General features: G+C 37.8%; 1 protein-coding gene across 1 annotated transcript; it reads left to right on the top strand.

The window, feature by feature from the left end:
* The first annotated feature begins 11,114 nt into the window (after positions 1 to 11,114).
* atp5if1a (ATP synthase inhibitory factor subunit 1a) lies at positions 11,115 to 12,850 on the top strand. The gene is made up of 3 exons (XM_072448045.1): positions 11,115 to 11,268; positions 11,725 to 11,837; positions 12,609 to 12,850. Exons 1-3 carry the CDS (start codon positions 11,197 to 11,199, stop codon positions 12,748 to 12,750), a joined length of 327 nt encoding a protein of 108 aa, XP_072304146.1. The 5' UTR covers positions 11,115 to 11,196; the 3' UTR covers positions 12,751 to 12,850.
* Positions 12,851 to 14,017: the final 1,167 nt, after the last annotated feature.

Raw genomic sequence — 14,017 nt, 5'->3', positions numbered from 1 at the left:
AATGATATTTTAAAATACTACTTCACTTCAAATTGACTGTGTTCTGTTTTCTTTCTCGTTATAAATTAGTCCCTCTTTGTCACTTTGGGCCTGAGGCGGGTAAACAAAGAGAACACACAACACAACAAATCAGTGCCTTTCGATTGTCGCTGAAACACTTCCATTTCGAAAGCAAACAAGATCAGGGCCAGGTTTGCTCAGCTCCAAATTAGTCTTGTTTGGCAAGAATAATTGGGCCTAATGTTGTTTCAATCATCATCATTTTAGCATTGCAAAAGATGTATTGGGATAGCCCTTAAATGATCAATACAACAAACAAGCCTGTAATGGATGATACAAGTACATTACAAGCCTAGGACAAAATACTGTATAACAATCCTACACAACTTTATGGCCAATTATTTTATAAAGTCTATGTCACAGATTACACATTGTTAAACGCAATCAATGCAAACAAGTTTACCTAATGAGGTACTTTATAGCTGTGGGGTGGAGGTGGCCAGACCTCAATAAGCGTAAGACTGACAGACTAAGTAAGTAGGAGCAGTAATCTCTCCCTTTGGGCAGGACCAAACAGAGATCAGGAGAATAATGCTGCTGCGCAAACCAGCATGAGATAACGATCTTTGGAATCTTCTCTACTAAGTTTGACATCGGCCTCTAAAAATCTAAGAGTAATTGTAAGAGTTTATTCTATTAAAATATGAATATGTTATTGCTTTGCTTAGAATAAACAGAAAGGCATTAACCTTCTGTGGTCCCGCTCTCAGTAAGAATACATGTTTTGAATGTATTTTTGAGCAAAGACCTGTGATGAAACAAACGCTAGACAGATAATTTTAATGTTATACCGTAGAACAGTCCAGGGAAAGCAACAACACCTCCACAGAGAAGCTGGAAAAGTTACATAATGCACCTTTAAACTAGTCAATAACAGGACTAAACAAGAGCTGGGACCAAATCAGGTCTAAACCAAGACTAAAGTGTGTTCAAACCAGGACCAAACCAGGACAAGTGTGAGGAAGTGTGAGCGTGCCCTTCAGTCTCACTTTATTAACATATGATAAAGGTTTACAGATTTTTAATGCTGCTGGCCTTCATTTGACTTTCACAAATCCTTTCTCTTTATCTAAACTGCAGCCTCTTACACTGCGACTCTTCCCCTAAATCCCAGCCCCACCTTAAAACCTCAGTAACGAGTTTGATCTGAAAGTGTTGCAGTGTACGTGTGAGAGTGCCGATGCTAATAACATAATAAATCTGTCCGTGTTGCCTCCTTCCTTCCTCTTCATACATCGCACGCAGACACACTCACTCACACACACACACACTCACTCACTCACTCACACACACACACACACACACACACACACACACACACACACACGCACATAGACTCATCATACACTAACTCACACACACGATCTGAACACAGGCAGAGAAGGAGTCCTGATCCTCATCTCAGCCCCCTGCCTCTCCCCGCGTGAAACCCAGTATCAATTATCACTTCTGCGCTTTAACGACGTGCTGCAGACTGCGACTAATTGAACACTGTTGCTATGGCAGCACCAGATGCCAAAGGGAAGCGGATCACAGACTTGTTCGGATCAGCAAGTCGGAGGCTGTTCAGAATTTGAAGGATTGGATATGGTCTTCATAGTTTTACATAAGAAATGGAACTGGACAATGTGACAAAAACGTTGTCTTTGGGTCTTAATTTTCCCTCTTGACTGTCTTTTTGTATTATTTGTTTGTTGCCTCTTTGTTAAATTGATTTGTTGTGTGATGTTGCAAAGCCAAAGTGGGACAATAAAGACAACTTGAACCTTGAACCGTAACCACATTTTTCCTCTTACTTATTGTCACCATTTTCAATCACATTTTGTTTTTCCCTTTAAGAAAATTTCAAAATTAATTTAATTTCAATGACAACATTATTGTCATTTAACACAATATGATAATCATAAATTCATTATCATAACTTTAATTTATATTTTGAGAGACTAAGCACCTAATGCTTGAAAACTCAATGCTTAAAACTTAAAAGAGGTAATAATAATAATAGGGAAAAGGTTTTAACACAAAATGTAACCTCAGGAGGCATTTGCTCCTGTTGTAGTTTTAATTTTGAATTTATTGGTTACATAATATATTTGCTTGTTCCTAAAGTGTTGCTGTTATGTTGTAAAATCCTTTTAAACAGTAAAAGAAATGGATTGATTAGGCATATACGTGTTTACCACCACTGTCTGCGGCAGCATTTTGGAAGTGCCTTTGATACAAAACCTTACATCATGTGGTTCCTCTAAGTAAAGTCTGTTTGTGGGTTAAGTCTGTCTTCAACTTTCTTTCTTCCTTATCTACTCCTCTGCAATACTTTGCATTGGGACATGAGCTAAATGCTATTGCTTTTGTATTGTCTGCCTCTCTTTGCCCCACAGGTTACATCCATTTTCTCCTAAATGTCAAATACATGTTTAAAGCAATCAGAGCCCACATGAAAACTCTGCATTACTGAGGTTAATGTGCCCAGCTAAATGGCCTGAAATAAGCACTTACTGTATGGCCATATACATTTCCTTTCTTTCCTCCGTTTCCTGATTGGGTGGGACAAGGATAGCGGGACAGCGGGGGGTAAAAAGGTCCTTTCTATTGGTTATGAATGGTCCAAAGTCCAGATGCGGCGGGCTACAGCTGGGCATGTGCGTCATTGCTAAATGCCAGTAGTCATTTGCGAGCCGGTCTCCTGGGGTGGTGCAGCACTTGTCTCTGTATCTCGACGTATGCCAACACCAGGAGGGGGTTAATGACTAGCTTTGCCACTGGAGGAATAGCGTTTGGATGGTTTGTGCAGGGAAAATCAGACCTAAAGAGTCTCGACAGATGGGCCCGCAAGAGAGGGAGAACACAATGTGCTCAAGTGATTGGGCAAAGTGGGTATTTATCATCATTGCAACAGGAGTCAAAAATCCTAATAAGATCCTTTTCACGAATGCTTATCCCTTAGAAAACACTGGTTTGTCAGCGGAAAAAAATAAAAGTCTTGGTAAACAAACATTACGGGTCAATTTTGGTCAATTTGGCAAGCTCAAGTCTCTGGTAACTTGGGATTCCTTTTCTTTGTTGTAAGGGAGTTCATTCAGGACTTTCTGGATAGTATTCCTTAATATAGAGGGCCTTGACATGACAGAACTATATTATTTTGAGCCTGATTTTCTAGTCTAGAGTTATTTTTGCCTTGATAATAAAACCAACTAATTTCACTTCAGTTCATTTTTTGCTGACAGAGAAGATATTAAACTTTAAAACACAAATGCTGACACAGATTTTTGACGTAACCTCCCCCTCAATATTACACTACAGTATGGGCAGTTTACAAGGTTAAGTAGGGCTGTGTAATTAATGAATCAATCAAGTTTTAATCAAGATCTATATTCATTCTTGATTGCAGAGTTCAGACTTTGGAGGCTGACATTTCACTATTTTTTTTTTTTTATGGTAAATTCAAATTACTCAAGTTCTGTTACTTTTATGTTTGGGGATTGAATATTAAAATACATTATTCGTTGGTGTTTCTTTAATAAAATAAAATACAAATCATGATCAATCAATTCAAGGGAACCTATTTCATGAATGTGTTGTTTGCAATGTCTACTCTTATGTTGAATCAGAGGATTTGGAGTGGATCTACCATTAAAAAAGGTGTTGTCAGAGAGAAAGTTTGAAAGCTTTAGAGAAACCTTTACACCTTGAGTTAATAGGAACGGCAAAAAAGAAGAGTAGAACATTCGAACAAGCCCTTGAAACCAACTCTGTGGAACTAACCTTAGTCATTGTTAAAAAAAAAATAAAAATACACTCAAAAGCCACAAAACTAAAACAACAAACTGGATATGACGTTCTGTAATGAGTCAAAACTCCTGATACATTGAGTTCCAACTGCGGCGAGGGCTCGGTCCACCAGGGTCCAGAGCTTTGTTCTGGGGACGGGAGTGAGAACATTGTTGTGTGGAGAAAGGGAGACGTGGGTGGGATTGTGGAGTAAGTTTATGGAGGGACTTGTAGGTGACAAGGAGGAAATTGTAGTGTCTCTGTTATTGAGTCAATAGAGTTTTAAAAGACGTTTTACAGACCGGCTGGACCGACCAAGACTCTGCAATTTGGGGATGTTTTTTTTTATCAAACTAGACGTGTTTTTTTGGATGAAACTGCAAAACTTGTTAGAAAAAGGTAGAAAAGGCCATATTACACATTTTGTGGACAAAACTGGAAAGGAGCATCGGGCTTATGTTCTCTGCTTGCTTTATGGATATACGTTTATTTAATTAAAACAAGGCAAACATGGGCTTCTTAAACTTTTTGACCTTAGGCCAAAGTAACCTTCAGAACAGGTGTGAAGCATGATGACTAAAAAGGGCAAAATGGGAGATAATGGTCTCTCGTTTCATTGTACTTGACTGAAAGTATAATTTTGTCCATTAGTCACTGTGTCGGACATTTCACTAGAGCCTTTCTCGTTGATTCCCCAGCCGTGTCTGTAATTGTCCTTCAAGAAAAATGGATTTAAAAAGTGCATATACGTCATCCAAAATCTAAACAACAGAATGTGAATAAGAAATGTGAATGAGAAAAATGGCCTGTGTCAGACGGGATGTTTCCTAAAATGGCTCTAACGCTATTATCCCAAAAATTATTTTGTCGCGGCCGTATAAAGTAAATTTCAGTTGCAGAAAGGAAGTTGGCATGTTTCTAAGTAGTAGGCTATGCTTCAAAATAGGGCAATGCAATTAATCAAATTACAAAACAGGAAGCCGAAACCCATAAAAGCTGTCTATGTAGGTTAATTTTGACAGATGTTGGAAATAAATGTGATTTCAATTATGAGCCAAATATGTGTGATTACGAATTTTGAGCCATAATTGAGCAGCCGAGCAAAATTGTGTGATATGAGTTTAGCCAATCATGCATAGTTAATGAGGTGTGTGGATAGAATAGGCTCCAGCATGCCACCGCTGGCAGAAATAAGAAAGAAAACTACAGTCTAGAGGGTTTGTAACGCAATGGACTCATACCTCACTTCACACATCACTTCTGAATGGGGCAAAACACAATAATGACTTCATCTTGTGTCCTGAACGACCTAAAGGACCTTGTGTACTGAACACCGAGATCCTGAACTTGGCTTTGCGTTGGTCCTGAGACGGTTCCTATGGCAACAGAGGCAGAGCCGCATATCACAAGATGAGGGCGTTTACATTAGAGAGCGCGAGTTGATTTTAAGGTAGAGATTTAAAGAGGAAACTTGAACTTGACACAACCCCAAGCTCTGTAGCATTTAATTTCCTATTTCCTACTTATTTACTAGCAGTAGTATCGATGCGTGTCTGGGTATAACTTTTTTCTTTTTTTTTACTCTAATTGTGGTTAAAGATGTCAAGAGTTTTCAGTTAATCGATATTCGTGATACATAATCGCAAAAACATTTTTTTTTAATTTATGCAGCAAAAAAGTTTACCTAAATGTAAAGTTAGTACTAGTTAATCTAGTTATCATTACTTCATTCAGAAAGTTTAATTTAACAACGCTAGTTACATACCTGAGGAATGACAACTTATTTGACAAAGTGAATGAATAGAGAGGATTTCACTGTTCCTTTTGTCAATAATTGTGCATAATTGTAAAATCGCAACACTTCACACAGTAATCGCAATATAAAATGTTATATTGTGACACCCCTAATTGTGGTTTAAAATTATTATCTCCTAATGTGAAGCACTACGTGACTTAAGTCTGTATAGTAAAATAATTTCAATCTCATGTTGTCACGTAACACTATAATGACAAAAGGCACATACAGTTGTAGTAGAAATATTTGTATATGAAGATGCAAAACATGAACTTGTACTTACTTATGACTGGGTGTATATTTTGTTATCGTTTCACATTTATTCCTTCAGAGTATTTGTTTCTCCGTAACCTTCTGCATGAACTTTATTAATCATTTTGAGGGAATAGCTTATTGCAGTGGCCCACTCCAACACAAGCTATTGCAAGACATAAAAGTAGGCTAAATAATAGGACTACAAAAGTATCGATATATTGGCTAATGCAGTAATTGTAATATATTGCAATAAGACCAAGGTTCTCCATAAGACAGAAATGTACTGTTTTAAAATGAAATAGTTGAACATTTGTATTCATAATTTTCCTTTTATTCTCTAAATTAGAATTGGCTTGGTCTCAGTTTTGTCTCTTTTAAGTTTTTGTTCTGACAGAGTTTGACTAATGCGTGGACATTTGGTTTAATGGGCTACAACTGAAATGATTGTGTCAAAATGTATATTCAAACATCACAATAATATCAATATCACGGTATTTAACAGCCGTACTAATATATACATGTATGTATTTAAAGGAGCCTTGCCCAGTGACCTTGAGTGCCCAAAAATTGCCGGATAAATAAGTATGTATTAGGTTATTATGTTACCAAAGTTGCACCACACTGTAACACCTACTTAAAGATGAACTTCTGTGCCATGTAAATGATGTACAATTCTGTTTAGGCTGATGAAAAGGTAAAGGGCGCGGTGTGTCTTGAGTCTACATGACCTTACTTTGTCTTCCTGGTGGTTAGCTCAAAATGCTGCTGCTGCTGCTGCTGCTGCTGTTGCCTGGATACTATTTCCAATGGCAACACTTGAACCCGTGAGGTGAGCAGCTCTTTTCAAAGGATTCAGGTAATATAAACGTGTGTGTGTGTGTGTGTGTGTGTGTGCGTGTGCGTGCGTGCGTGCGTGCGTGTGTGCATGTGCGTCCATGTGTGCATGTGTCTGTGTGTGTGTGTGTGTGTGTGTGTGTGTGTGTGCGTGCGTGCGTGTGCGTACATGTGTGCATCTGTGTGCGTGTGTGTGCGTGCATGTGTGCGTCTGTGTGTCTGTGTGTGTGTGCGTGCGTGCGTGTGTGCATGTGCGTCCATGTGTGCATGTGTCTGTCTGTGTGTGTGTGTGTGTGTGTGTGTGTGCGTGCGTGCGTGTGCGTGCATGTGTGCATCTGTGTGCGTGTGTGTGCGTGCATGTGTGCGTCTGTGTGTCTGTGTGTGTGTGCGTGCGTGCGTCTGTGTGTCTGTGTGTGTGTGCGTGCGTGCGTGTGTGTGTGTGTGTGTGTGTGCGTGTGTGCGTGTGTGCGTCTGTGTGTCTATGTGTGTGTGTGTGTGTGTGTGTGTGTGTGTGTGGAGATGGACCGGAAGCACGTTCACATTAACAGCGAGCAAAGTACGTGCACACACACACACTTGTTCACGTCTTGCACGTACATTTAAACCAAAGCAAAACACACTAACTTCTCATGTCTCCAAAAGGACTTCCGATTCATATTTTTCCCCCAATCTTTGACAATAGCCCTAATAACAAAATTGTGCTTACTCACACCATTATGTTTAGTTACTTGCATGCATAATCTTACTTTATAAATCATCTTTACACTTGTTACATGAAGTATATAGCTACAATTGCCTTGCCAATTCCAATGTAGTCTTGCTTTTCGATGCAATTATATTATCTGCGCAACGTACTGCATTGAAATTCACTTTGCATTCAGCAAGAACTCCACCTCCCGTTGCCACCACACGAGAAATTTTTTTAAGAATGTTTTTCCATACTTTTAGTGCACAGCTTATACAAGAGAGATGCTTATACTTGGTGGGAGAACACTGCCACCATTTGTTGCTCTGTTGTAACTGCCTGCTTCAATGGCTGGAGGAATAGAAGAGTATTTTCTATAATGAACTGACCCTGATAGTCTTACCATGGCACATAGATTGATAGTATTGTATTGATTGTATATGAAAAAAACATCCTTTCTAAAGCTTTAGCCAAACCCACATAAGCTTCTCTTTACAGCCCAAAGATGTGAGGGCAGTTTTCTATGGTTTGATCAAATACACAATGGGCACTACAACCAAGAACAAAAACAAGACAAGAAATACATGTTTGTTTTGTGATCAGGTGTAGGTGAAGCCAAGTTTAATTGTGCATACCCTTCTCTCCAAATCTATAGCACATTGGTGGACATTCATCAAACAAAAAGCTTAATAACACTGGACAGAAATGTACCAAATATCATCTACAAGCATTTCAATTGTCAGAGCAATAAAGTAGCCTTAAAAGTACTCCGAGGGTATTTTTGTCAGCAAGAAAAAGTTGCGGAGGTTAAGTTACCATGATTGGATTTCTTTGCAGGGATTTTCCAAAGTATGGTATCAAATAATGCTTTAGTATTAAGCTAATATCCATAGATTCTTATTTTAGATGTTGTACATTGTAAATAAAAATATGGATTAAAACAGTTTCGTATCATCTCTGAACGTCCTGTAAAAAACTACAGAACTAATAAGACCCGCCTCCAACAGTGTGAATTAATTACAAGTACAGAGTGGGTAGAGATAGGGGATAGGTGAAAACAGAAATTTTCTTAGCACTCAAGCCTCAAATGCAGGACAATATAATTACTCAAACATGCAGGAATCAATCCAAATAAGATAACGATGAGGGAACACCTTTATAACATGGTTAAAATCTCATAAATTTAGATTTTACATCACATATCCCCTTCAAACTTCTCTTTCTCCATGGAGACAAGCATGTGATGTGAAGTTGCAGGTCAGAGCTGTGGAGAAGGCGACACATTCAGTGTTGTTTTGTTTTTGTTTTTCAGCAATAAAACGTATGGAATTGAACACAAAATAGAGGAGTTTAATGCCTGATAGTGCAAAAAACGACTCTTATATACATTTTCACATTGCATTTCATTTGCTCGCCTCTTTTCACCGACACCTACAGAATCAAAAAAGGCCTTAACATAAATAGGAGGTAAATAATACGTCAATGCAGACACTTGTTACTTGAACCATTGGAGGAAAGAGGGTCAGGGTCACGGTCACCTGCCGAAGCTCTATGGGCAAACAGGAAAGGACACTCCATCAGCGGGATTCTACAATATGACTCATCTGTTCAGCCTCTCTAACGCTTTGTATCAGAGTGTCTCATCCTCCACTTCAGAAACGAGCACAATTCAGCATCATGGACCTGCGCCAGGAAGTCATACCGGCCATAAAATAAACACCACCGGGGCCGTTTACAAAATATGAGCAGATTCTTATTTGGACGATTGGAAAGACAAAGGGTCCGACTAACTGTTTTTTTCCATGAACATAATTTCATAATCAAGGTTTATTGACATAGTTAGTAAACAAAATTCACAAACTAGGCACTTGCTACAGCGGTAAGGTGCTACATACAACAATGAATAATAATAACAGCAAAATATGTATAATAAGGCATGCATACAATTAAGAATTTACTAATAAAATAAAAGAAAGCATTGAAGACAAGCACTATAAAATACATGTACTTGATTTTGTTATTGTGGTCAGTTTTGCCACATTGGGCTATTTGTAGAAAGTTATACATATCTTTTGTTCAGCCTAGTAGTTAAACAATGATGCTCCAAAGGTGAGCTATTGCTTGAGTCCAACATAGTGGTCAAATAGTTGGCATTACTCTTCATGATGATATATATGTTTGATTAGAGTTGTATTATTCTTTCCTTTAGTGGCCAGCTTATGGGAATGAGCCACACACACACTTTTTTAAATCAGTAACTTTTTGGCCATCATAATATTACAATATAATGTAATAGTTGACTAAAAACGTCCCTCCAGGTCCCACAACAATGCATAAACTGTCCCTCTTTTCACACTTTCCAACCATTTGTGTCATTATGAATTTTACTACTATATTGCTATATAACTATTATATCATATTGAGCTATTTTACTGATATTAACAGTCATTATTAATCATTTTAAATGTACGACAAAAAAAACCATTTTATTTTCAAGTACCCTGGTCAATGCAGTTAAACCGTGTAATAATTTCAAGTACCATGGTTAATGCAATGTCTGGTGGTCACCCACGGGTGCATGCTTCCATGGAGTCACTGTGACTTCCATGGAGTCACCGTGACGTACATGGAGTCACCGTCCGTGAAATTTCTGGGACCTCTAGATTAGAAACAGTCCAAAGTCCACTGTAAAGACAAAAATATTATGCATTTCTTACCTTTCTCCAGCAAGTGACGGTAGCGAGTCCTGTGACCAAAGATACTTCAGTTGCGGGAGATCACAAGAGGTACTGCAACATCTAGAAAAATGAACCGTGAAATAAGCTCATGGCACAAACATTATACAGTTAAGGTGAGATACTAAGGCAAAGATGGCTGTTTTTTCAAATTTCTCACCAAACTTCACAATCTTGACATTTTGTACAGAAGGATTTGTTTAATATTTACTTCTCTAACAAACAAATTACATAATTTAGATGTTAAAGCCACTTTTCAAATACTATACTGATCCCCTAATAACACATAATCCCAACTGAAACAAGCCTATGTCACCAAAATCAGAATTTTTTGCTTTTACAGAGTTGAAGGTCATTAAATTATCTCCCATTTCTCCCCAGTTCATTTAGGTTTTATTGGCAAATCTGAACAATTAATATGACTATTTTGGGGGAAATATTATTTTTTCTGTTAGAAATAGATAGTGTTTTACAATTGAACAATACTTGATTAATTCAGAAAAATAAAAAGATATGTGATAGGCCCGTTTTTGTTGAGGAGAAAAGATTAAATATTATTTGTAAGTATTTGTATATATGTGCAGTATTGAACAATAATGTGTTATCATATGCATCTGCATGTGCATTGTATGTGTATGTGCACTATATATATGTTTTTATATACATTTTTCAGATTTATATGCTATATATTATTTGACTTATTTTTAAGACATTACATGATTTACAAACTTGTAGAGTTTCATCATAGATGGTGCCTCAGTCCAATACATGTCTTCATACTACGTGTGTTTCCTATTCACCTGCAGTAGCTCACCTTAAACGCACTTTATGTTTGCTGTAAAATAAAACAGTACTTTCTTATTATTATTACACTCTATATGTGCCTTCATTGAGTGTGCAACCCAATTTTATGCAGTTTAATAAATTATAAAAAGTGAGTTATCTCGACTTTGCGCCACGCCCCCGCAGACTTCACCCAGTTATATTTCCGCCTTGATTTCCGTGTGTCTGGTGCACGATCGGCAGCTGTAGCAGCAGCTGAAGCTAACAAGCTGGAAACAATGTCCCGGCTTCTGTTGAGGACAAACTTGAGGGCTTGTATGGCCTCTCAGATCAGGATGGCGTCCGACCAGGTAAACCCAAGTGAAAAATCAAAAAATCAAAGCCATTGTGGTGCGGCTTAGCTTTAGCTTTACCGCTTCTGTGACCGATGATGGCTAACGCGGCTAACTTGGCAAACTTAGCAAATTGGTCCAGTTTATGGTCACATCGTTTATAAAGTCGACTTTCTGTTGCCAGTTTGTCAACATAATGAAACTAATTGTCACATTAAAGTAAGAAACGAACAGATAGAAAATATAAAAGACCAAATATTCCACTTTTGTCCGAGAAGGGTCAAAATGGGACTAATCATGACTCAATAAATGAAGTAGCATAGTTTCTCATAATGTATTAAATGTATTAAACAACGTCATTGTGCGCCAGAATACCCTGGCATTCATTACCCGTGCGAAAAAAAGAAATGTCACTCTTGTTTATTGCATCAAAAGTGCATTTTTTTGTAACCTGGCATTGCTTCCTGTCCCCAGCTAGGTGAGTTGGGCAAAGGTGCAGGTAAAGGTGGAGGTGGAGGAGGCTCTGTGAGAGAAGCTGGAGGAGCCTTTGGGAAGAGACAAGCGGCAGAAGAGGAGAGATACTTCAGGTAAAATGAATGGACTAGATCGGGGTTGAACAAGGATTGGGTCAAACAGGGTCAAACCGAGTCCACATGAAGATTAAAACGTGATCAATTCAGGTACGAGTGACTGCACCCTAGGAAGAACACAAAAATCCCTCTTATAACAAGGACTGAAAAACAAGTGATATAAAGACAAACAATTTAGAATTTTCATCAATATTAAAATGACAATCTACAATGAAACACTCCTGATCGAATGAGGGATCACGCCGACGTCGATATTAAACTATAACTATATTCTTTAGAACAGTATTTCTCAAACTGTGGTACACTGATGCCTCTTCAGTTCTAGTGTTTTTTATTTTTTATTTTATTTAGAGTATATTTTCTTCCATTTTTTTTTTTTTTTTTTTTTTTTTTTTTTTCTCTTTTCTCTATGAGTAATTGGTTCGTTCGTTAACCCCCGTGGCAATGGTTTACTCTTATTCAAGACCTTGTTCAACCCCAATTTAGATCCGGAATTGTCCCATTTTTAGACGCGATTTAGATTTGGTGGTTCTCTGAAAGCCTCATTTTTACTTTGGGGGTACTTTGTTTGAGAACCCCCAGATCTAGAAGCCTTCAGTCACCATATTTCAGCCTTTTATCTGCTCAAAAACGTTTTTTAAAAGCCTCAGTTTGCAATAGAATAAAAATTTGATTAGTTGACTACTTAAATAATCATTAGTCGCAGCCCTTGTTTACACTTAAGACTTTGTCACATTTACCCTTTTTTATTCCATTATGTCTGTGCAGGCAAAAGGAGAAGGAGCAGATAGAGGCTCTGAAGAAGCATCACGTTGAGGAAATCGAGCACCATAAAAAGGAAATTGAGCGTCTACAGAAAGAGATCGACCGCCACAAGGGAAAGATCCGAAAACTGAAGCATGACGACTAGCGTATCGAAACAAAAATCTACTCCAAGCATTGCATCACTGTCTGATGCATCTGCCCAATCACAGCACACATTTATACCAATAAAAGTCTTAATTTTTCAATTGTGAATGACTTTATTGACTGTTTGTAGTCTACGTGTACATTTGTACACGCACTATTGTGAGTGGACTGATGTCATATAAGTGTCTTGTGTTTGCCTCATTCCCAACACGTTTTGTCTTACGCATTCGAACAGAATGTGGGCGGGGCTGGCGGGTCAGGCAAGTCTTGTGTGGTAATAAGGGTTTTACCACTGAAACCTTTAGAATTTTGAATTGGAGATTACATCAGAATTTTACTGCAAATGAGTCTTGTGGCTAGTATTTTTTTTTTGTAGGAAAGCACCTTTTTATTCCAATTGATAAAATACAGCTTTACCTGTTTACAACCAGTTTGTAGGTTTATTATTTGAAATAGTTCCTGCCCACAGTAATTTGATTAGGATCTATCTCAATTTTATGATATATGATAATACATTTTAGTTGTTGGTCTAAAATTTAGATGGGCCCTTTTCTCAAAACCGAGCGGCTAGTTCCGGTTTTCCTTTTCAGGAGAGTTACAGATAATAACGGGTAGCATGTTATGTACAATGTAAATCCTTCACCTGGAAACATCTATATGCTTATAAATGTAAGTGGTTTTGTCTGTAAGCTAATGCTACATCCAATAAATAATATAGTTAAAATATCACCACAAACTGAACCAACCCGTTTACAAAAACATTCTATGTTACCTTCTCTGTACTTTTATCAAGTTTGTCTGTTTTAGCTTTGAGACAATACTTTTATGAACATGCAGGTTTCCTCCAATTACATATTTGGGTCAGTACTGTGGAACAACAGATCATTACTAATAAACAGGAAGTCAGTATTCAAGTCTGATTGGCCTAATAAGGGAATGCAGTTTGTAACTGATTTACCGTAATGGACCGTAATGGGGAACTGTTGGACCATAGCGGATGTGTTGACCAATTTAGGGAATATCGTACAATTGGTAAAGCTATTCCAACAGCCTTGATCCACCTTATTCAAAATTGCATTATTCATTCCAAAGTTAAATCCTCCCTACCAAATTTAAGAATTTATCATGTTAATTTGTAATACAGTATTAACTACTAAAAAAAAAACTTTTATTACAGCTACATTCAAATCCATACTGTTCCAGTTGTCACTGGAAAAGGCCTTCTCCAAATATGTTAAATGGCCTATTCCACCTAAAGTTAAAGAAAC

Source organism: Eucyclogobius newberryi, unplaced genomic scaffold, assembly GCF_026437365.1.
Source record: "Eucyclogobius newberryi isolate DKJ021-1_F unplaced genomic scaffold, fEucNew1.0.hap1 SCAF_16, whole genome shotgun sequence".
Lineage (NCBI taxonomy): Eukaryota > Metazoa > Chordata > Actinopteri > Gobiiformes > Gobiidae > Eucyclogobius > Eucyclogobius newberryi.
The sequence above is the reverse complement of the archived record's forward strand: the minus strand, read 5'-3'. Positions and strand labels throughout refer to the sequence as shown.